The sequence below is a fragment of the Amblyraja radiata genome, chromosome 33 (assembly GCF_010909765.2).
Source record: "Amblyraja radiata isolate CabotCenter1 chromosome 33, sAmbRad1.1.pri, whole genome shotgun sequence".
NCBI classification, from domain to species: domain Eukaryota; kingdom Metazoa; phylum Chordata; class Chondrichthyes; order Rajiformes; family Rajidae; genus Amblyraja; species Amblyraja radiata.
Window position 1 is genome coordinate 23,349,905 of NC_045988.1, and position 25,598 is coordinate 23,375,502.

Sequence of the window (25,598 nt, forward strand, 5' to 3'; positions counted from 1 at the left end):
ACTGTGATTTGTTACTTGTGACAATAAAGTATTCATTCATTCATTCAGCGTGGACTCTAGATGCGGTTAATGGGGGAGGACTTGTTTGTGTGATGGAATGGGATGTGTTTCCTGCAGCTTTGGGTAGAGCATGTCCCAAACCAATATAGTATAGGATGCTGTTTTACAGGGCATCTAAATTGTTAAGTGTAATTTGAGACCTGCTACATTTCCTTAGTCTATTGAGGAAGTAGAGGGGTTGGTGTGCTTTCATGGTGTCAATGCAATTGGGCCAAAATCAATTGTTGGCAATATTTATGCTTTGGAACACAAAGCTTAGTTTGGAGATGCAGCGTGGAAACTGGCCCTTCGGCCCACCGAGTTCGCACTGACCACGATCACCTGTACACTTGTTCTACCCTACACACTGGGGACAATTTATAGAAGCCAATTAACCCACAAACCTGCACGTCTTTGGAATGTAGGAGGAACTGGAGCACCTGGAGGAAACCCACACGGTCACAGGGAGAATGTACAAACTTGCTACAGACAGCAGCCATAGTCCGGATCAAACTCAGGTCTCCGGCGCTGTAAATTCTACCGCAACGCCACTCTCAACCTTCTCCACTTTAGCACCATTGATGTAGCGTGGGGCATGTACATCTCAGGTCTCCGATGACTAAACTCCAGTTTTTCTCCCCCATCCCAAAGACAAGCAGGTTTGTAGGTTAATTGCCTGCTGTAAAAATGATCCCTAGTGTTTAGAATAGAACAAGTGCACGGGTGATTGATGCTCAGCGTGGACCCGGTGGGCCGAAGGGATTGTATCCACGCTATATCTCAAAACCGATATAAACTATACATAGGGTTCAGATGTCAATTTTACTGATGCATGTTATTTATATTCAGGTTCTTAAATAATTTCAAACTCTCTATCGTGATTTGAATCTGCATTTTCTCAGTTATTATTCGACTTCTGGTTTATTTGTGCAACATTTGACTATTTTGGCTACACTGTCACTCCCATATCAATATCTGGTTTTGATCTGCAATGACCTAGTACATTTCATTTTTTTCATAATCTACATCCTGCACTAACAAAATATCCACACATTGATGTGTTTCTTTGACTGCAGTTTTCATTTTATGTGGCAAAGATAGGCAGAGGCATTGACTGCTGTGAAGACGAAGGGCAGTGGGTGCTCAGAATAGCTGGATCCCGTTTCTGTGTTTGGTTTGGTTTGAGCCCTTCATCCACAAGGCTGCACCATATGATAATTGTGATGGAGATTGGGGGAGGTGGGGAGAGAGTGAGACAAAGAGAGCTCTGTGCACGAACCCACAGCTCAGGAAACACAACTCTTTGGGGATCCTATAAACCACTGGAGCTGGTGAATCAACCAGTTTGGGGGGACAGGGCTGATGACTTCCCTGGGGCACTTCCCTGAGTGACTTTTGCCCTATTTAAGGATTATTCTGTTAAATATCACAAAGTGATACTATTCATTTTAAACCTAATGTCAGTAACTAATAAAACAAGCCAAAGCATATTAAAACAAACGACTTATAGCTTTCCTCTTTCCAAGCAAGATTTACTAGATAGCAAGCATTTGGTGAATGAAATAGTTTAGATATCTGTTTTCAATTGTTGAATCTCACTGAGATCATTGATTGAAAATTGTTTGCTTAGGCTCAAACGCATTCTTTTCTATATGACTTTCTTGTGCAAGAGAGTTTGGGGAGGTTTATTAATCTGGAAGCACCTCAACTTCCAAATATGTCCTTTTTGTGTTGTAATAAATCATCTGATTCCTTTCAGGCAAAAGTAAACAAAATGCAAGTCAACGGTGGGGGAAAATGCAGAAAGGATTTTTTAAATTATGTTTCTCTGGGCTGGTTGAGGGTTTGTGTACAAGCTCGGTGATTGTAAAATTATAGCACTGTGCACTCTTAACATGCTTACAGTGAAATCATTAACTTCTGGCCCACTTCCTAGGTCCTGTTTGTGTGTTATTTCTTGCAGTCTGGCTACCAAGTAATTACTTAAATCCACGATCTTGCCTTGACATGGCCAGCATTTAAAATTCTCAGACAAATTTAAGCTGTCATGTTTTAAATATTACCCCGTCTCAGTTCAATTTTACTTTTCCTCATCCAATCATATTTTGAAATGACATTGTTTGCTTTGGAGAGCTGCGAAACATTCCAGACCTTTTTATATCTACATATCCTTAAACCTTTATATTTGGAAAAATGCTGCAACATTTGCAAATAATTGTGTAGTTATTTCAAATACAAGGAACAATAGATGTAGTGTGTATAATTGATTAAAAAAGTGAAGGTAGAATAGTATGCAGTATTATTTTACTGGCTGCTAGATTGGTGCTAAATACCAAGGCTCATAGGATTAAATAATGCAGAAGACACTATTTTGTCCAATGCGATCATACCATATGGGGGCACTGTGGTGCAGGCTATAGTTGCTGCCTTGCAGTGCCCGAGACCCGGGTTCGATCCGATGCTGTCCGGACAGAGTTTTTACGTTCTCCCTGTGACCGCGTGGGTTTTCTCCGAGATCTTCGGTTTCCTCCCACACTCCAAAGACATACAGGTTTGTAGGTTAATTGGCTTGGGTTTGTATACTTGGTTTAAGTGTAAACTGTCCCTAGTGTGTGTAGGCTTATGTTAATGTGCGGGGAATGCTGGTCAGTGCGGACTCGATGGGCCGAAGGGCCTGTTTCAGTGCTGTATCTCTAAACTAAACTAAACTAAACCAGCTTCTACTTTGCTTGGGCAGCTTTCAATCCAGCGGTAAATATTTTGATTTCTCTAACTTCAAGTAACCCTTGCTTTTCCTCTCTCTCCATCCCTCCATCACCCCAGTTCTCTTACTAGTTTCACTGTCCTCCTGATTAATTTTATTGATTGTATGCCTCGTTGTCACCTTCCCCTCAGTCATCAATGAACCATTGTAAATTTCCTTGATCATCATCTGCTTTGATCTGGCATTTTAAAACCTTGCATTCTCTTTGTACCCTTCCCTATCTCCAGTTTCTCTTTCTTCAGTCTGAAGAAGGGTCTTGACCTGAAACGTCACCCAATCCTTCTCTCCAGAGATACTGCCTGACCTGCTGAGTTGCTCCAGCATTTTGTGTCCACTCTAATTAACCAAACTCCCCTTGACTTTCTGCAAAGCCTTGCAAATTTTTCCTTTTCCTGTTACAACCCCAAATCGTTTTCAAAATTACTCCGGAATCTGCTTCCACTTTCCTTGCAGGAAATGCATTCCAGAACAACAAATAGTGGGGAATGGGAAATATCAGCACCCTTCAATCCACTTTCAATGTTTATGATATTTCATGTCACTTTTCATTCAACGGATGTGATTACTTTGTCTCGGTAGATATTAATAGCTAATACTTTATGTGCAGCTTGGGTGAAAATGCTGAGAATTTACTAACACAAGGCAGAGGAGCAAGAACAGCATCTAAGCATCAACTGCCTGAGGGTTGTGTATCTTATTTATTTTACGGGTAGCCATGTGAATGACAGCATATATCGCAGATTTATCCATCTACTAGCCAATATTTCCATTCATCACCTTCCTTGCCATCATTCCTACTTAATTAAAAACACAATCTGCGTGTGGAATGTAGAATATAATGTTACAGGGAAAGCCCCGATAAAAAATGTCCAAGGGATGTCCAAGTAGATTGGGAGATCAGGAATTCATTCTTAGAATTCGATGGGTATATTCAAGAGTCTGATAAGACGCTGTCCTTCAATCAGGTGGTACGTGCTTTCAAACATTTCAATCTTCTGCCTGATGGAAGAGGGGAGAAGAGAGAATGAGTCTGAGTGGTCCTTCATAATGTTGACAGCTTCCTGAAGCAGCATGAAGTGTAGATGGTTCCCTGGGGTGGACGGCTGTTTGTGTGATTTTAGTTTTGTTTAGAAATACAGTGTGGAAACAGAGTTTGCAACGACCTGCGATCCCCGCACACTAACACTATCGTACACACACTACTCGGGACAATTTTACATTTGCACCAAGCCAATTAACCTACAAACCTGTACGTCTTTGGAGTGTGGGAGGAAAGCGAAGATCGCGGAGAAAACCCATGCAGCTCATGGGAGATGGTGCCAACTCTGTACAGACAAGGACCCATAGCCAGGGTTGAACCTGAGTCTCTGGCGCTATAAGGCAATAGCCTACCGCTACGCCACCATGCCATAGTGATGCGACCTTGGGCAGACCATGCCATCGTGATGCCAACCCAAGCTGTGGTACATGGAGAGGATGCTTTCTCCAATGACTTGCATTTGGTCCAAGTCATTGGGGAAATGTTGGGGACATGTTGGGGACATTTCGTTCAGACCGAAAGGTCTGAATGACAAATAAAGGATCTAAGTCTAAGACTAAGTCTAAGATTTCCTTAGTCTTCTGAAGAAGTAAAGGCTTTGGTGGGCTTTCCTGGTCATAGTGCCAATTAGGTTGTATGAGGTCAAATTGTTTGTGATATTTGCATGTAGGAACTCAAATTTGTGGACCATCTCCACTACCCAGGTGTTCCCGTTCCTCCCACACTCCAAAGAAGAGCCGGTTTGGAGTAACTCAGCGGGTGAGGCAGCATCTCTGGAGGGAAGGATTGGGCAATGTTTTAGGTTGAGACCCTTCTTTAGTTTTTCCTTACACTGGTTTGTAGGTTTGGTACCAATTGTAAATTGCCCCTAGTGTGTGGGATAGTGCCAGTGTACAGGGTGATTGATGGTCAGCGCAGATTCAGTGGGCCAAAGGGCCTGTTTCTGCACAGTATCTCTAAAGTCTAGTGTATCATTTATAAAGATTGATCAGTGGCATTTTAAAAACTCTTAACAGCATCTCAATATTTGTCGGGAGCCTTCAGTCAGGTAGTGTTAAGCCTAGCTTTACTGAAGTCTCATTGTACCTCACAGCCTGACCACTGGGATGGGAAAGTCCAGGATAATCGGGCTTAAGGGCCTGTCCCACGATGCGAGTTTACCCAAGAGCTCTCCCGAGTTTTAAAAAAAAACCAACTCGTGGTAAGTACGTAAAATGTACGTAGCGGGTACGTCGGAGGCCGTGGACGTCTCGTAGCGGCTCGTAACGCTAACGGTAGATACTCGGGAAACGCGGTAAGCTCGTGAAACTCCTGAAGTTTTTTTCAACACTGTGAAAAACTTCCAAGAGTAAAAAAAATACTTGTGATGAAGTACCACGAGTTTGATTTTTTTTTAAACTCGGGAGAACTCTTGGGTGAACTCGCATCATGGGCCGGGGGCTTTATGCATTTGTGCAAGATTGGAGGAGTTGTGGGGAGAGCCGGTGACGAGAACATCTGGCTGTTTGCTGGATCTGCGAATGTCACAGTTTATAATTGAATCGTTCCTTTGAGGGACAACCTTATTACTGAGTCTCAGCCAACTAAAAGTCAGATGAACTGAGCCAACAGGGTGCGTGGGAGCTCAGTGAGTGATGGGACCAACCAGGCAGCTCCTGAGCCCACGGGATTGAATGAGAAGAACAGAGAATGATGGAAGTCAAATTACATTCAAATCAGGACCAAGTGAGGAATACATTGGGGGAAGAGAGGGAACGGGATAAGAAAAGTTAAGAAAATAGGTTAAAATTATAAATTTTACATCCAAAATAATCTTTAACCACAATTCACAACATGCAGGAATCACGAGCTCCTTGAATTTATGGGTTAGTTGGATGATATTAATCGTTAGTTGAGCCCATTCTGTAATATTTCATGATCCCACAAATTGCAGCAGCATAGAGCCATACATAGAGTGGAAACAGACCCTTCAGCCCAACTTGCCCACACTGGCTGACATGTCATAGTCACACTAGTCCCACCAGCCTGCATTATTCCTCCAAACCTGTCCTATCTATGTACCTGTCTGAAGAAGGGTTTCGACCCAAAACGTTACCTATTTCCTTTGCTCCTGCCTCACCCGCTGAGTTTCTCCAGCATTTTTGTCTACCTATGTATCTGTCTAACTGTTTCTTAAAACGCTGCGATAATCCTTGCCTCAACTATCTCCTCTGACAGCTTTGGTGCAGACTTGGTGGGCCGAAGGGCCTGTTTCCACTCTGTATCTCTAAAGTGTAGTCTAAACCAGACATTGGCACATGCAGGTTACCGCTATTCACACGTCGTTGTATTACACCAGACTAATTACTGTTTATTTTTGCACCAGATTAACTGTTCACTGATAAATGAACAAAACCGTTCCATTCAAATCCATAAAAGTCTGAGTCACATCAGCTGATTGCACTGGTGCCTGGGACAAGCAGACAGTGTATTTGGGAAAAGACACTGCCAGTGTTGCTCTGTCGTGGAAGTTCACCGTGTGTTAATGGCAGAATTATTTTTAAATGTTGCATCTATCGAATCAATTTCAAAACGTTGGCTATTTATTTTACAACCAATAGAACATAGAAGGATGCAGCATAGGAACCAGCACGTCAGCCCACAATTTGTGCCAAGTTATAAAAATCTCTTCTGCTTGCACATGATCCATATCTCTCCATTCCCCGTCGGTCTTAAGTTCGTAAGTTATAGGAGCAGAAGTAGTTCATTCGGTCTCTGTTCATTCAAGTCTACTCTGCCATTTAATCATGGCTGATCTATCTTTCCCTCTCAACCCCATTCTTCTTTCTCCCCATAACCTCCGACACCCTTACTAATCAGGAATCCGTCAATCGCTCTCTTAAAAATGTTCATTGACTTGTCCTCCAGAAGCCGTCTGTGACAATGAATTCCACAGATTCACCATCCTCGGACTAAAGAAATTCCTCCTTATCTCCTTTCGAAAGGTATGCCCTTTTATTCTGAGGCTTCTGGTCCTTGACTCTCCCACTAGTGGAAACATCCTCTCCACATCCACACTATCCAGGCAGTTTCAGTGAGGTCCCCCTCATCCTTCTAAATTCCAGCGAGTACAGGCCCAGTGCCATCAAACTCTCATCATATGTTAACCCAATCATTACTGGGATCATTCTCGTAAACCATCTCTGGATCCTCTCCAATGCCAGCACATCCTTTCTCAGATATGGAGCCCAAAGCTGTCAAATGTCCTTGTTTAAATGTCTCTTAAAGACCACTATCACATCTGCCCTGGCACCGACCACTTTCTGGGTACCACACAACTTGTCCAGCACATCGCCTTTAAACTTTGCCCCAGTGAAGTGTAGAAACTTCACCAGTTCCATTCCGTGAAACCTCTCAAATCATAAATCTAATAAATGATCAGCTAGTCTGAAGAAGGGTCTCAACCCAAAATATTACCTACTCATTTTCTCCAGAGACGCTGCCTGACCCGCTGAGTGACTCCAGCATTTTTGTGTCTGAATGATCAGCTAAACCATTTTAGTGATGTTGTGGCTGACCAGATCGTGAATCTGGTTTGTAAAGTCCTGCTCAAACAGCTAGGATTGTTTCCTATTGATGAGTCTGGAAAGTTAAATGAAGCAGTGATTTCTTGGATTGTGCGGTGCCTTTGGAACAGGCCTGGGATTATCAGGATTCGTAAATTGCCATATGGCTCATCGATTTATCCCATTTTTAAATTGTTTTCCAGATCCATTGTACGACACTGTCCGGAGAACCGGATGGGGCAATAATATGAACAACATGACAAAAAGTAAGTACATTTAAATATCTTTTAAACCTCAAAGATTGACAAAATCAACAATGAACGCAACACAGAACAGACCATTCATTTGCAGGACTCGCGGGCCTGAGCTATAGAGAGAGGTCGTGCAGGCTAAGACTTTATTCCTGGAACACAGGAGGTTGAGGGGTGATCTTAGAAAAGTGCGTAAAATCACGAGGGGAATGGATAGTGTAAATGCACAGAGTATTTTACTCAGGGTAGGGGAGTCGAGCAGCAGAGGACATAGGTTTAAGGTAAGAGATTTAATAGGAATCTGAGGGACAACATTTTAATGGATGTATGGAATGAGCTGCCAGAGGAGGTGGTCGAGCCAGGTCACTATAACAGCATATCAAAGAACATTTGGACAGGTACATGGATAGGAAATGTTTAGAGGTATGTGCCAAATGTGGGCAAATGGGACTAACTTGGATGCAACATCTTGGTCGGCATGGACAAGTTGGGCCGAAGGGCCTCTTTCCACATTGAATGACTTTCACTGTAAAATGGAGCATGGTTAATGAATGCATGTTGTTAGAAGAGAGAGATGATCATTAGGTATGTATAGAAAGAAGGTAGGTGCAGGAGTAGGCCATTCGGCCCTTCCAGCAAGCACCGCCACTGGAGGTGCGTTTTTTCACACCTCGATACCTTTTTCCTGATGGGAGAGGGGAGAACTTATTCCACGTTTAACCACCCTCGGTGCAGGTAAATATTCCTCATGAGAGGAATAGATCGGGTAGATGAACAGAGTTTCTTTCCCAGAGTGGGTGAAACGAGGACCAGAGGACATAGGTTTAAGGTGAAGGGGGAAAGATTTATCAGAAATCTGAGGGGTAAACTTTACACACAAAGGGTGGTGGGTGTATGGAACGAGTTGTCAGAGGAGGTATTTGAGCCTGGGACTATCCCAAGGTTTAAGAAACAGTTAGAGCGGTACATTGGTAGGACAGGTTTGGAAGGATATGGGCCAAATGCAGGCAGGTGGGACAAGTGTAGCTGAGACATGTTGGCTGGTGTGGGCAAGTTGGCCCGAAGGACCTGTTTCCATGTTGTATCACACTATGGCTCTGCGACTTCTGCAGATTGGTTCAGTCTCTGGTCTTGTGCTGGGCCATCAGTGATCTGGGTGTCACAAGGATGTGATCCTGATCCCATTGTTACAGCAGGATAAAGTTTACTTATCAATCTCTTTTTCAGCTTCACCTGGAGCAACCCAGAGTGTGAATAAAAGCGCAGAACAACCACGCCCCCAACCAGGTAATAGTGAGGAGCAAAACAGAGAACTCGAGCGATTTACAGATTTAAAAAGACACAAAGTGCTGGAGTAACTCAGCGGGTCAGGCAGCATCTCTGGAGATCATGGGTGGGTGCTGCCTTGGGTCGGGACTCTTCAGACTGATTACAGAGGGTGGGAGTGGGGGTGGGGATATGAAAGATGAGAGGAGGGGCAGTAAAAAGAGTACAAAACCTAGCCAGGTAATATGTGAACACAGACGAGGAGGGTGGTTTGACGTAGGAAGGAGCTGCAGATATTGGATTACACCGAAGATGAACACAAAAAGTTGGAGCAACTCAGCGGGTTGGGCAGCATCTCTGGAGAAAATGAACAGGTGACGTTTCAGGTCGAGACCCTTCTTCACACTGAGAGTCAGGGGAAAGGGAAACGAGAGATATAGATGGTGATATATAGAGAGAGATATAAAAGCTATGAATGAAAAATATACAAACAAGTAACAATGATAAAGGAGATGGGCCATTGCTAGCTGTGGGCTAGGTGAAAGCGAGTTACAACGAGACTCAACAATCTGTGGAGAAAAGGAATAGGTGACATTTCAGGTCAAGTCTGAAGAAGGGTCTTGAAATTGAAATTGAAATTGATTTTATTAGGGACAGTGCATATTAATAAACATTTGCATGTAATACGCAAGATTGTAGCCAGTAGCTAATTTCCATCTTTAGTCCCAAACAAGGTAAACACATCCCAAACAAGGTAAAAACAAAAGACAAAAACAAAACAAACCAAACAATATGGTTTAGCCTGCAGTCATAACATAGAATAAATAACAAACACTCAACACAGTTTAAAGTCCCAAAGTCATTGTCTCTTCCCTCCTTGCTTTCCCTCTGCGCTGAGGCAATCCAAGCCTCCGATGTTGTGACCCCGCTGGGTGATGGTAGGTAAGTCCCGCAGGCTGAATCCGAGCTCCGCGAACGGGCCGGTTGAAACTCCGCGGCCCGGGGCGGTCGAAGCTGCCGAAGCTGCCGTCCTCCAGTCCAGCGGACGCAGCTGTAGTTGCGGGAGCTCCGGAAAACAGAACTCGAGCTCCCGATGGTGTCGTCCACTGGCCCACTGGCCCGCGGCCGAGCCTCCGAGGCTCCAAAGTCGGGTCGGAAGTTGTGACGCACCGCAACCTCAGCCCCAGCCCCGAAGTCTTGACCCAAAACGCCACCTATTCCTTTTCTTCAAAAATGCTGTCTGACCTAGAGTTACTCCAGCTATTTGTGTCTATCAAGGGTTTTTCGACAGTGGTTTATAGATAGTTGTATAGATAGTTGGATAGATAACTCAGCGGTTTACACATAGTTGCATTGATATAGGAATAGACGATATACAAATGGGATACAGATGAATAAAGTTTATTCCTTAAGTATTTTGTAATATCATTCTTCCTTAACAACTCTCTTAGAGCTTGCAGTTGGTAAGGCTTCCAGTGTCCTGCCCGAATGGTCAAAATAATGGGAAATAAAATACAAATGCAGTAACTAATCCAAGTCCACATGCTGACCAGTGATATTTCTCAATGGAGACACAAGGAACTGCAGTTGCTGGAATCTCTAGCATGGTGCTCGAGTAACTCACCGGGTCAGGCAGCATCTGTGGAGGAATATACAGGTGATGTTTTGGGTCGGGATGCTTCTTCAAAATGGGGTTATTGGGTAGCAGTCAGCACCCGGAGCTCCAGCTGATTTAACCCCTATAACAATCATCATTAATGGCCTCATCAACTGTCATTAGATGGTGTCGCAGCTACGATCAGTTTACAATGGAAAGATTAGAAAATGATCAGGGTGTTTCCTTATCATTTACTTCAAAAGTTTCCTTGGACCTATGAGATTGTCATCTTAGAGGGTGCACAGTGGTGCAGCGGTAGAGTTGCTGCCTTACAGTGCCAGAGACCTGGGTTCGATCCTGTCTATGGGTGCTGTCTGTACGGAGTTTGTACGTTCTGCCTGTGACCACGTGGGTTTTCCTTGGGTGCTCCGCTTTCCTCCCACACTACAAAGACGTACAGGTTTGTCGGCTAATTGGCTTCGGTAAAATTGTAAATTGTCCCTAGTGTAGAATAGTGTTAGTGTGCGGGGAACGCTGGTCAGCGCGGACTCGGTGGACCAAAGGGCCTGTTTCCACTCTCTATCTCTGAACTAAACTAAACTAGAGTTCATTGGAAGCCCCACATATACTGAGACTGGAACAGAGCTGATTTAGCTATGAAATCAGTTAAATAGTGGATCTATGTGTAGGAAGGAACTGCAGATGCTGGTTTATACCAAAGGTGGACACAAAATGCTGGAGTAACTCAGTGGGACAGGCAACATTTTTGTAGAAAAATAATTGCTTCTATGTTCATATATTTGGGATTATTTCATGCAGGCATGTGGATGTTAAGAGTTAAGTATTAAAGGAAAAATAAAAGTTCAATTCACTGGTATTCCCTTTGTGAATGGCCCAGTGACTCGTTGTGAAAACTGATGGGATGTTTCACACTGGCTAGGTAAATACTCTGGGTAGGGTCAATTTCTCTCCAGCCTAATTAACACAAGCCAGTGTACCTTCTCAGTCAGTGTGTGAGAGAGAAGGAACATAATGCAGAAATGAGCGAAAGGAGGTTTGATGTACGCAATTTTAACATAGTTATTACCTGAAGGCGGCACGGTGGCACAACGGTAGAGTTGCTGCCCAACAGCGCCAGAGACCCGGGTTCGATCCTGACTACGGGCGCTGTCTGTATGGAGTTTGTACATTCTCCCTGTGACCATGTGGGTTTTCTCCAGGAGTTCCGGTTTATACCCACGCTCCAAAGATGTACAGGTTTGTAAGTTAATAGGCCTGGTAAAATTGGTATGGGGTGATCCATGATCATTGGGTCGAAGAGCCTGTTTTCATGCTCTATCACTAAACTTAAATAAACCAAACTAAACTAAACTAAACTCTTTCTATTTAGCTGCTTGGTTATTATGGAATTCCAGCATTTAAAGTGAATTTTCTTTTAATTTAAATCCATTTTTATTTAGTTTACCATTCTGGTGAATACTGAGGAGAGTGCTTCTGTATTTCAGATCCTTATCAAATTCTAGGACCAACCAGCAGCCGGTTAGCCAATCCAGGTAAGATTCTGAATCGATCAGAGAGACTCCCGTTACCAACAATATGCATGATTGTACGCTGTGTGTACTGGAGTTATGTGCAAAAAATCAATTTAGTAATTTCATTACTGGGTGGTATGGTGGCACAGCGGTAGAGTTACTGCCTCACAGCGCCAAGACCAGGTTTCGATCCTGACTATGGGTGCTGTCTGTACAGAGTTTGTACGTTCTCCCCTTGACATGCGTGAGATCTTGGGTTTCCTCCCACACTCCAAAAACGTACAGGTTTGTAGGCTAATTGGCTCAGTATAATCGTAAATTGTGTGTTGCATAGTGTTAGTGTGTGTGTGGTGATCGCTGGTGATTGGCACAAACTTGATGGGCTGAAGGGCCTGTTTCCTCACTGCATCTCTCAACTAAACTAAACTAAAGTACTGGAGCAACGACGGTTCCATGTCTAAAGAGGCACAGGCCGGCCTATTTGCTATAACTGTCAAAATAATCAGGAGAATATTCCAAAGCACTGGACATTTTGGAATAATAAATTTGGAATAATATTTGTTTAAGAAGGAACTGCAAATGCTGGAAAATCAAAGGTGGACAAAAGTGCTGGAGAAACTCAGCGGGTGCAGCAGCATCTATGGAGCGAAGGAAATGGGCAACGTTTCGGGCCGAAACCCTTCTTCAGACTGATGAAGGGTTTCGTCCCAAAACGTTGCCTATTTACTTCGCTCCATAGATGCTGCTGCACCCGCTGAGTTTCTCCAGCACTTTTGTCTACCTTGGAATAATAATTCCCAGTCCTTTTTAGATGCGCTTTGTAGAGTAATGTCGAAAATATTTTTGGAATATGGTTATGGGGAAGTTTAATAACACCAAACTGAAAAATGTTTTGCAAACTGAAAAGGCATTTGTTTCAAAGATTTCTGTGAATCTCTCCAGTCCTTGCCGCATGCAATGCAGCACAGAATAGAATATTGCAGCCTTAGTGCAATATATTATCATGTGATGCAGTGTAGCATCTACGGAGAGAAGGAATAGGCGACGTTTCGGGTCGAGACCCTTCTTCAGACTCTTTTGTCTCGACCCGAAACGTTGCCTATTACTTCTCTCTATAGATGCTGCCTCACCCGCTGAGTTCCTCCAGCACTTTTGTCTACCTTCGGGTTTTCCAGCATCTGCAGTTCTTTCTTAAACAATTTAATATATTAGTTTAGTTTAGAGATGCAGCGCGGAAACAGGCCCTTCAGTCCACAGAGTCCACACCGACCAGCGATCCCCGCACATTAACGCTACCCTAGACATATTAGGGACATTTGACATTTATACCAAGTCAATTAACCTACAAACCTGTACGTCTTTGGAGTGTGGGAGGAAATCAAAGATCTCGGAGAAAACCCACACAGTCACGGGTACAAGCTCTGTACAGACAGCACCTGTAGTCGGGATCGAACCTGGGTCTCCTGTGCTGTAAGGGCTGTAAAGCAGCATCTCTACCTCTGCACCACCGTGTCGGCCATTCCATGACATGGAATGCTGCAGTACAGGAGAGGTATTATGGCTCATCATGTCCGTGTTGGATCTTTGAACGACGTATTTAATTTATTCCATGTGCTCTTTCCGTTAGCTCTGCAATTTTTTATCCTTTTCAAATATATAAAACATTTCCTTTTCAAAATTACAATAAGATCTAATTCCATTATTCTTTTATAATCTGTAGTTCAGATTAACAAAAATCACTGCTTTCAAAAATTATTCTCTTCATCTTCTACATATTATTTTCTATCAGAATAATGAAATGCCTGGATAGAGTGGATGTGGAGAGGTGTTTCCATTAGTGGGAGAGTAGGCCATAGTCTCAGAATTAAAGGATGTTCCTTTCAGAAGGAGATGAGGTGGATTTTCTTTAGTCAGAGGGTGGTGAATTTGTGGAATCCCTTGCCACAGAAGGTTGTGGAGGCCAAGTCAATGGATATTTTTAAGGCAGATTCCGGAAGTGGCGGCGCTGCCCTGCAGCTGCGGCTCGCCTGCAGTCCGTTTGTCTTTTCTTTTTTTGTTTTATTTTGTCCTGTTTCAGTTTATTTTAGTTGTGTATGTGTGTGGGGGGGGGGGGGGGGACTTGTTTTTAGTCTCTTCCTTCGGGGGGGATGCGACCTTTTCTTGTCGTATCCCCCCCCCCGTCTCCGTCTCCGTCTGCGATGAGGCCTAATGGCGGAGCTGGCGGCCTCCAACTGGGACCGACCTCGAGGCTCCGGAGGCAGAGCCAGGACTTACCAACTTCCGAGCTGGCCGACTTCAGGGCTGTGGTGGCGTTGCGGCGGCAGCGACCCGACTTTGGAGCCTTGGAGGCTCGGCCGCGGGCCCAGTGGACGACAACGTCGGGAGCTCGCAGGTCCCAGGTTGGTGACCTGTTCTCCGGAGATCCCGCAATGACAGCTTTGTCCGCTGGACTGGAGGGCGGCAGCTTCGTCCGCCCCGGGCGTTTGAACCGGCCTGTTCGCGGAGCTCGGATTCAGCCGAGGGACTTGCTTACCATCACCCGGCGAGGTCACAACATCGGAAGCCTGGATCGCCTCAACGCAGAGGGAGAACAAGGAGGGAAGAGACAAGGACTTTAAGACTTTTGCATTCCATCACAGTGAGGGGGGCCTGGTAGACTCACTGTGGTGGATGTTAAATCTGTGTTTATTGTGTGTTCTGTTATTTTATTCTATGTTATGACTGGAAGGCACGAAATTTCGTTCAGACTGAAAAGTCTGAATGACAATAAAGGATACTTTACTTTACTTTACTTTAGATAGATTCTTGATTAATAAAGGTGTCTGGGGTTGTGTGGAGAAGGCAGGAGAATGGGGTTGAGAGGAGAAGATAGATCATCCATGATTGAATGGCAGAGTAGACTTGATGGGCCGGATGGCCTAATTCTGCTCCTATCACTGATGATCTTATGAATCTACACTCTGGTTGTTTTGATGGTTACCTAACCTGGGTCCTATGGTCATTGGCTGTAAATGGTGACAGATTTTGTTCCGAATAGGTTTAGCTTTTGCTGCATATCCAGGTGCCCATCCAAAACCTCTTAAATGCCAGTATCATATTTGCCTCCAGGCACTCACCACCCTCTGTGTAAAAGTTGCCCTGCGCATCTCTTTTAAACGTTGCCCCTCACACCTTAAGCTATACCCTCTGGTATTTTGTTTTTCCATCCTGTGAAAAACTTTCTGATTGTCAACGCCATCTATGTCTCCCATAATTTTAAATACTTTATATATCAGGTCTCCTCACAACCACCGGCATTCCAGTTAAATCAATTCAAGTGTCTCCAATCTCTCCCTGTATCTTATACCCCCAAATCCAGACAACATTCTGTAAACCTCCTCTGCTCATTTTCCAAAGCCTTTATATTCTTCCTGTAATGGGGCGACATGAAATGCAGGTAATATTCCAAACGTGGCCTAACCAAAGTCCTATGAATCACCATCATGACATCCTGACTCTTATACGCCATGCCTTGACCTATGAAGGCATGCTTACTGTATCACTTCTTTACCTCTTAATCCCTTCATGCCTCCACCCAACTTCAACACCCTCCAAAAGCTCTGCATGCTCCATTTGTAGCCTCTCGGGGACCTCTGATGTTCTTTGCTCCAGCTATATTATGAAGCACCTCAACTCTATGTACCTCAACCTCCATTCCCTCGTTTTAAGAAGGTCCCAACAACCATTTCTGTAACCAAATTTCCACTGTCGGTTTTGTTGTTAATTGTTCCTGTGCAGAATCTTAGAATTTTTCTTCGATATAAAAGACGATATTTAATGACCAGTCTGAAGAAGGGGCTCGAACTATTCCTTCGCTCCATAGATGCTGCCTCACCCACTGAGTTTCTCCAGCATTTTTGTCTACCTTCGATTTTTCCAGCATCTGCAGTTCTTTCTTAACCATTTAATGATAAGTGGTGGTTTATGTTTGGTACGGGTTGATAAGTGTCGTATTTTAGAATCCCCCAAATTTATACTATTTTGCTGTTTGTTCAATATTTATGTGTTGTATTTAAGTATAGAGTAAATTCCAGGCTATAGTGTATTGCAGCTTGATACTCTATGAAAGATTTTTAAAGAGGTTCAGTTTATTATATTGTGTAAATGTGCTGTAAGTAACGGGGCAGTGAGTTATGCTTTAGCGGTGAGTTATGTGATGTGAAAATATAATGTTTATTGCATTGCGATGCTGTCATTAAATGGATTACAATTTATTGCATTACGGTACAATATTTTTAGTGCTGTATAACTCATCAGATGCGGCATTATATATAAGGACATGATACATATTTCAGTTAGTTTAGTTTATTGTCACATGTAACAATGTACAGTGAAAAGCTTTTGTTGCGTGCTAACCAGTCAGCGGAAAGACAATACATGATTACAGTCGAGTCATTGACATGCTGCAGATTATGACTCTGCAATAAGGTATTTTAGTATATAGCTGTTCATCATTATTCTGCAGTACTTATTGTAGATTAATTATGAAAATGTGGTTCAGTATTTGCAGTGGTTTGGTTTCAAAAAGTATTTTAGCAGACCCATTTTATTGCGGTATTGTAATAACATCAGCCACCTTTGGTCTAAGAGTACCATCCTAGGTTCCAGTGAGCTATTAAAGATACAGGCAAAGTGCTCACACAGTACCAGTCTCATCTCCACAAGGATCCATAGGTGGATGTCAACTGGACCGGCACCCATGTCTTTATTATGGTTCCTAATTTTACCACAGTGTGTGGTATGAGTACTTTACTGTGGGTCAGCATAACACAACACGGCACAGTATTTCAGTGCTGCTTATTTTGGAGCCCAGTGAATTTTATTAAAATGTGGTACAATGTTTTTGTATGGTTTGACTTATCACAGCTTGATAGAGCATTCTTGTGTTTCTGTGGTTATAGTGGTTTCGAGTATTTTAGATTGTTAAAGTTTATTACATTATGGAAAATAATTTTACTATGATATTTTATAACCGTGTGGAAGAACATTTTAGTCCAGGTCAGTTTATAGCACAATGATTCTGTTTTAGTGAGCAATTAATCACAGGGTAGTACATATTTTTAATGCTGCAGTTACTGGTATGCTCCAGCATTTTAATGTGTGGTAGATTAACAAAGTATTGGACATTTTTGTTGAGGTCCAGTTGATTATTGGGTGGTACATTCCACTAGGTGGTAGGTTATTTTACTGTGCAGTTCATTACAGAGTTGGGAGTGATTTATTGTGGTCCGGTTTATTACTGCGCTGCCCAGAATTTTACTTCACAGGATGAAGTAATATTTTAAAGTTCAGTTCCTTCCAGGGTGACGCAGTATGCTTTTGTGATTCCATTGATCATTGGGTGGCACAAATTACTATTAAAACACAAAGTACGTGTTACAACACCAGGCTAAGTGCTCAAGAATGAAAACCAAGCCCAAAGTCAAAGTACTATCTAAACTGATTCTACAAACTTATACTAAGGACAATCTGCCTATAACTGTGTGCAATAAGCAGTTACCTACATGTTAACAAGCACATTAAAACAAACTGATAGTGTAGATGCAAGTGTATCATTGGGGTTATCAAGTGGGCATCTCTCTTCACTGGTTTTTCATCGAGTTAGGCCCACGACACCACAGGAAGGCTCAACAGTTAGTTCTGATGTCCCAGAACTACCCCCCTCAATACCTGCTCTCACCCCCCATGCTACTAGATAAAGGAAACTACTGACGAATAATTCACTCCAACAAATGCTAAAGTATCCCATCTTCCACTTATCCACACCCACAATATGTTTTATTTCCATTTTAGGAAACTATTTAATTTGTTCAGGTTTTCCAACTTTGGCCAGTATTTTAGTCTCAAGCAGATGAGAATATCTTGGTTAACAAGCTCTTGACATTGCATAATGTATTTTGGATATCTGGATTAATTGTAGCACACAAAAACATGTCCATTAGCAAATTCAATGATAGATAGATAGATAGATAGATGGATAGATGGATGGATGGTTGGATGGATGGATGGATGGATAGATGGATGGATAGATGTAGGAATGAACTACAGTATCTGGTTTAAATCGGTAATGTAGAGAGATATAGAACAAAGAATGAAAGATATGCAAAAAACGATGATAAAGGAAACAGGGCATTTTTAGCTGTGTGTTATGTGAAAACGAGTTGCAATCGGACTTAACAAGACAATGAGCCTTACCAAGCTGGTATGACTTGGGTGGGGGAGAGATAGAGAGAGGGGGGATGCAAGGGTTACTTGAAATCAATATTCATACCACTGTGTTGTAAGCTGCTCAAGTGAAATATGAGATGCTGTTCCTCCAATTTGTATTTGGCCCCACTCTGACAATGAAGGAGGCCTCTCCCCGTGACCTGCGTGGGTTTTCTCCGGGATCTTCGGTTTCCTCCCACACTCCAAAGTCGTACAGATTTGTAGGTTAATTGGCTTGGTAAATGTAAAAATTATCCCGAGTGGGTGTAGGATAGTGTTAATGTGCAGGCATCGCTGGTCAGCACGGACACGATGGGCCGAAGGGCCTGTTTCCAAGCTGTATCTCTAAACTAAACTAAAATCTAAACTAAAATCAGTCAAATACCTTCCTTCAGTGCCATAAATTCTCTATGACTAATAGGTTTTTTTTGTGTGAGACATTGGTTTAGTTTAGAATAGTTTTGAGCGAAGAACAGGCCCTTCGTCCCACCGAGTCCGCGCCGACCAGCGATCCCCGCACATGAACACTACCCTACACACACTAGGAACAATTTTACATTAATACCAAGCCAATTAACCTACAAACCTGTTTGTCTTTGGAGTGTGGGAGGAAACCGAAGCTCTTGAAGAAGGGCCTGTCACGGGGAGAATGTACAAACTCCATACAGCCAGCACCCGTAGTCAGGATCGACCCAGGTCTCTGGCGCTGTTAGGCAGCAACTCTACCACTGCGCAACCGTGCCGCCCATAGTCTCTTGTAAAACTCTCCCCCTCTCCTCGTTCTACTCACTCCCCATCCACCCTCCTCTCCTCTTTTCCATCCATCCCTTGCAACATAGAACTAGTGTAAATGGGTCGGCATGTGCGTGGTGGGCCGAAGGGCCTGCTTACAGGCTGCACCATTCCATCAATAAGCATTTCAGTTGAATAATATTTCCTGTGTGGGATAAATATTAGGTTAAAGAGGATGCTTGTATGAAACTTGAAATCTTTCCCCGTGTAAATTACATAAATGTCAACCCGTTCAGGAACTTTGTGCTGTTTTTCCACGGAATTCAGTTACTGTTTAATATTTGTTGGTGATTCCAAGATTATTCTTGATATTCAGCCAAAGTTTCAAGTTATAGCAATTTCCTTATTTATATATATTTAGATTGATATTATACAATATATGTGTATATATACACAAAATGCTGTAGTAACTCAGCAGGACAGGCGGCATCTCTAGGGAGAAGGAATGGGTGACTTTTCGGGTTGAGACCCTTCTTCAGATCCTTCCTCGTCCTATATATACATATAAATATGGAAATAACCTGGTACAGGGAGTCCTCCTCACTAATGAGGAAGACAATCAAGGGAAGACAATAGTGCAGCATAGTGGCACAGCGGTAGAGTTGCTGCCGTGCAGTGCTGGAGACCCGGGTTCGATCCTGACTACGGGTGCTGTCTGTACTTTGTTTGTCTGTTCTCCCTGTGAACTGCATGGGTTTTCTTCTAGGTTAATTGGCATCTGTAAATTGTAAATTGTCCCTAGTGTGTAGGGTACTGCTAGTATATGGGGTGATCGCTGGTTGGTGCAGACTCGGTGGGACAAAGGGCCTGTTTCCATATTGTATCTCTAAAGCAATGTGTAATATCTGCGGAGATTAAGGTAAGTATTTGTGCTTTTACTTTTATATAATTTAATTATTGCAGATATTTTAAATTGTTTAATTATTGTCAAAACTTTTCAGAAAATCTGTTTTGGTTCCGTTTTAAGATGTTTCAAGGCATTGTTGATTTTTTAAATTGAATTAATTGTGAAAATAATTGGACATTAGAAATGTTGAAAATTTTTCGACAGCCAGCTGAGCGAATCAGTGGTGGATCAGTTGTCAAAGCTTTTTTCCAGCATGTTTGTAGATGTAGATTATTTTCTCCCGATCCAGTTGATGGTTTTATGGGTTTACAAGAGGCAAGGGTCTGCTGCTGCAGAATTTTAGCTCAAAGGTGTGCTTTTAGAGATGCTCCCAGGGTTAATATTTTATGACATGCAGTCGAAAACAAATTTGCCCAGCCTTCCTGAATACCTTTAGCATTTTCTGCATTATGTCAATATTTTACTGCAGAGCTGTTCATCACGATTTGCTACCATCTTTTGCTGTGGAATATTATTTTAATTTATGTTATCTCGGTTCAATCAAACACATGGTGAAATAACATTGTCAACATATTGAAAATATTTTAATGAGAATTTATCAGAGGTGGTACAACATTTTAATTCTCAAGATAGACACAAAATGCTGGAGTAACTCAACTGGTCAGGCAGCATGTTGGCTCTGGGTCTGTACTCGCTGTAGTTTAGAAGGATGAGGGGGAATCTCATTGAAAACTACAGCATCATTAAAGACTCGGATAGCGTGCATGTGGAGAGGGTCTTTCTGGTAGTGGGAGAGTCTGGGACCAGAGGGCACAGCTCAGAATAAAAGGACATACCTTCAGAATGGAGGAATATCTTTTTGCCGGAGAATGATGAATTTATGGAATTCATTGTAACAAATGGTGCTGGAGATCAAGTCATTGGTTATTTTTAAAGCGGGGATTTATAGGTCTTGGTTAGTAAAGGTTACAGGTAAAAGGCAGGAAAATGGGGTTGAGAGGAAAAATAGATCAGCCTTGATCAAATGGCATAGCCGACTTGGTGGGCTGAATGGCCTAATTTTGCTCTATCATCTTATGATCTCCCACAACCCGGTTGGCAAGCACCTGATCTTTCCTAAATATCCATTCCCTGTATACACTGTGCACTATGCTCCAAAGTACATTACTACAACATATACCTCAAATAATCCTGAATGCCTGAGGAGTACCACCAGGACCTAAAGTCACACAGGAATGGCATTAACTACAAATTCCCTTGCATTGCCATACTTTCAACCCTATTACCTTATTTTCACATTTCCGTGTGCATTATAGAAATAGAGAATTTTTTGTTTGTTAAAGAATTTGTTGTTAAACTATTTTTTTCCCCTTCTTAGCAAGGACTTAGAAACATAGAAAATAGGTGCAGGAGTAGACAATTGGGCCCTTTGAGCCAGCACCGCCATTCAATATGATCATGGCTGATCATCCAAAATCAGTATTCCGTTCCTGCTTTTTCCCCCATATCCCCTGATTCCTTTAGCCCGAAGAGTTAAATCTAACTCTCTCTTGAAAACTTTATTCAGCAATTGCATGTTACATACAATAGTATGTAAATATAATACAATAATACAATATGTATAATATAATACACATATAATAAAATAGTGCAATCTTTATCTCTAATACACTCGACCCCTCCCCCCCGGCGACCAGCGTTCATGGAAGGCCTCTAGTCCCCGTGGACGCCGCGTGTTCCCTCTCTAGGGACACACAAGCATGGACATAGGCCCGGAAGAGGGGCAGGCAGCCGACTCTGGTGTGATCATGGACTACCCACTGCCTGGACCCATGGATGGCTATCTTGGCCAGGCCCAGGAGCAAACCAACAGAGAGATCCCACCCTCCCGATCGGCCCTCCCCACTCCCTGCCTTGTGCCCAAATATCAAAATCGTGGAACTAAAATGTAACCAAAACGTGAGGAGCAGCCCCTTCAGATACTCGTACAGGGGATGCAACTTCTCACACTCCATGTACACGTGAAACATGGTCTCTTCCTCGCGGCAGACATATAATATTGTGTGTGATTGAAGTCACGTCATTAATGTCTATGGAACTGGTGCGCTACAATGCTGAGAACTGTATCCTGCAGTCTCTATCTTCCCCTTTGCTCTATCTATTGTACTTGAGTTTGACATGACTGTGACTATGTATGGTACATCTGATCTGTTTGGATAGCATGCAAAGCAAAGCTTTTCACTGTACCTCGTTCAGTACACGTGACATTGATGAATTTAACGCCAATGCATACTTTCTTTTTATGCAGGAAGTGGGCAGATACAGCTTTGGCAGTTCCTGCTGGAGTTGCTGTCCGACAGTTCGAATGCCGGTTGTATCACCTGGGAAGGAACCAATGGTGAATTTAAGATGACGGACCCGGACGAAGTGGCCCGACGATGGGGAGAGAGGAAAAGTAAACCCAACATGAACTACGACAAGCTGAGCAGAGCACTGCGTTACTACTACGACAAAAACATTATGACCAAAGTTCACGGCAAACGCTACGCCTATAAGTTTGACTTTCATGGCATTGCACAGGCTCTCCAACCCCACCCGACTGAGTCCTCGATGTACAAGTATCCCTCAGACCTGACTTACGTGCCCTCCTACCATGCACACCAGCAGAAGATGAACTTTGTGTCTCCTCATCCCTCCTCTATGCCAGTCACCTCCTCCAGCTTCTTTGGAGCAACCTCACCCTACTGGAGTTCTCCCACGGCGGGCATTTACCCCAATCCCAATGTACCCCGTCATCCCAACACACACGTTCCCTCCCATCTGGGCAACTATTACTAACGACGACTCTTGTTCTTTCTGCTTGCCAACCTATGTAGATCCACGCCCAATGTTTGAACCCTGGGCACTCAGGAACTTTTTCTTGGCTGTGGAACTTGAATGAATGCTAGGCCTGCTACTAAATTGGATTTCTATCTACTCCTGCATCACCAGCCAGCAATGGGCTTTTTGCCATCTCAAAAAAAATAAATCACCAGTTGTTAATTTGCTGCCTGGATGTCTACATCGATAACATTTTAAAACCTTTACACATTTGTGAGTATAAAAACCACCCTGGCCAATAAATATATCACCCTCCAAGATGCTTTCTACATTTGCACCAATTAAGGGCTTTGAACGAATTGTTGACCTTGGCGATCAAAGATGTTGTTTCTTCAATCAACTAGCAAATCTGGATTATTAACCAGACCTACAATGTAACTGCAGTCTTCAATAACTATGGATCTGCCAACCTATTCCTAGTTGGATGTTCAGATGCATATCGTTGCCAGATACAGGGCTGTCGGACCTGGATATTCCACAGCGCTCTATTTCGCCGATGAAGCTTTGTTCTAGTGAGGACCTCTTTTGAAAGGAGACACACCCTCAGTGGAATGAACTGTAAGTGTTGCATGTGTGGGCGTCTCAGACACGCAGGACAATGCTGAGACGTGAGGAAAATTGCTACAATGAGCTGTGTCTTGTCCTTGGGAATCCAAGAGCTAATTAGATTACGCAGGATACACGAACGCTGTGCGTTTGTAAGAGTTCAGTGTTGGATCAACCATGCATCCTCGTATAAAGCAAGTTACTGTATAAGTTATGCAGATGATAATGATTCTTTTATTTTACAGTATTACACGAGTTGACCTCGGGTCACGGATGCAGTTTTGCTATCAAGTTCATTTTGACGAAATATAGTCATTGTGTAGCCTGTAGATCTTATCTGTACATATGGGCTCTGCCTTTTTACTGAGTAAAGGGACACATAGGAGAGAAATTGTTGAGAAGACTTTATTCTTACAAAGTGTTGCTAATGACAGAAGCACTGATATAGCTATTTTCTATAACTTGTAAATAGCTGGAAGCAATGTATTCCTTAATCCTTAGTGCTTTTGAACTCTTTATGTAGCATTTTAAATAATCACTGACACTATTTTCCCATTAAAATGGGGCACCACCTACTATATATGCAATTAGTTTTTAATGATAATTATGTACCTTTGCAAATAATCCCTTGCAGCATATTGTATTAAACCAAGACACGTATACAAGGGCCACTTCTGATTTAAGACTTACTGCCATGAACTATTGCGAGGGCTTAGACAGATGGTTGTTACGACACACATGTATCTTTATGTGAAGAGAACTGTGTACTGTTGATGCAACAGCATGTATGAAGGTTTCTAACACTATGCAAACATGTTCAATAAACAATGGCATCAGGAAGTGCCTTACAAGGCCTTGTCATGTCCGAGTGTCACTGATGTAACTTCTGGGAAAAATAAACCTGTTGTCAAAAGTTAAATGTGAGGATTATCCCCATCAGTGAGGATGAAGTGGGATCCAGCGAAGGTCTTTTTCCGTCTGAAGAAGGGTTTCGGCCCGAAACGTTGCCTATTTCCTTCGCTCCATAGATGCTGCTGCACCCGCTGAGTTTCTCCAGCTTTTTTGTGTACCTTCGATTTTCCAGCATATCTGCAGTTCCTTCTTAAACACAAAGTCTTTGTCCTTCTGTTGGTTTTCCTTCTCTTCTCTACATTTTTAGGCACTCGTCCCATAACCTAAGCTGAGGTTACCTTGGATAAGTAACTTGCTAATGAAAAATGAAATGGTGAATGTCATAGAGCGAAAGAAAAAGAGAGTCATACAGCGTGGAAACGGACCCTTCGGCCCAACTTGCCCACACCGACCGACATGTCCCATCTCCACTAAATATTGGGGCGGCATACTGGCGCAGCGGTAGAGTTACTGCCTACAGCGTCAGAGACCTGGTTTCGATCCTGACTACAGGTGCTATCTGTATGGAGTTTGTACATTCTTCCCGTGGGTTTTCCCGGGATCTCCGGATTCCTCCCACACCCCTAAGATGTACAGGTTTTCATGGTTAATTGGTGTGGTCAAAGTCGTAAATTGTCCCTAGAGTGTGTAGTATAGTATAGTATAGTATATCTTTATTGTCATTTTCCTGAGTACTCACATACCCAGAGGAAACAAAAAAACGTTGCTCAACCAGTGTCCATTCAGTGTGCAGTAAAAAAGAAGTAGAAATAAAAATACATATATCATGAACAAATTAAACACTCTACTCTCTACTAAACATCAACAGGCGTTCCGATCGGCAGCAACACGACAGTGGCTCTGCTGCAGTGTGTCCAGGTTGGTGGTTGGTGCGCGATACTTTGGCATGGGGAAAGTCCGTTTATTAGTCTTATAGCCTGCGGGAAGAAGCTGAGGAGCATCCTGCTGGTTTTGCAGCTAATGCTCCTGTACCTCTTCCCAGATGGCAGGATGGAGAATATGTGATGCGATGGGTGGTAGGGGTCTTTGATGATGGAGATGGCTCTGCTGATACATCTCTTCCTGTATATGTCCAGCAGGAAAGGGAGTGGAGCACCAATAATCCTGCTGGCGGTCTTCACAATCCTGTCTAGTTGGTGCCGTTCGTACGCCTTGCAGCTCCCGAACCAGGAAGTGATGCCGTAGGTTAATGTGCTCTCGATTGTCCCCCTATAAAAAGTTCGTAGGTGTGTAGTGGGGAGACCTGCTTTCCGTAGTGTCTTCGGAGAGGGTGTAGTTGCTGCTGGGCTCTCTTGACCAGTGCTGTGGTGTTGGTCGTGGACGTCAGGTCATCTGACAGGTG

At 43.1% G+C, this 25,598-nt stretch overlaps 1 protein-coding gene across 7 annotated transcripts in view; it reads left to right on the plus strand.

Moving 5' to 3' along the window:
• Positions 1 to 24,200, plus strand: part of fli1 (Fli-1 proto-oncogene, ETS transcription factor) — a 70,078-nt gene extending 45,878 nt beyond the window's left edge. For 4 of the 7 annotated variants that reach the window (XM_033049910.1, XM_033049916.1, XM_033049915.1 and 1 more), the window contains exons 6-9: positions 7,591 to 7,653; positions 8,866 to 8,925; positions 12,007 to 12,054; positions 22,227 to 24,200. In XM_033049910.1, the coding sequence (XP_032905801.1) occupies positions 7,591 to 7,653; positions 8,866 to 8,925; positions 12,007 to 12,054; positions 22,227 to 22,756 (701 nt within the window). In that variant the 3' untranslated portion in view covers positions 22,757 to 24,200. The remainder of the gene's footprint in view (positions 1 to 7,590; positions 7,654 to 8,865; positions 8,926 to 12,006; positions 12,055 to 22,226) is intronic. The other 3 variants (XM_033049912.1, XM_033049914.1, XM_033049911.1) reach the window with 2 other exon arrangements.
• Positions 24,201 to 25,598: the final 1,398 nt, after the last annotated feature.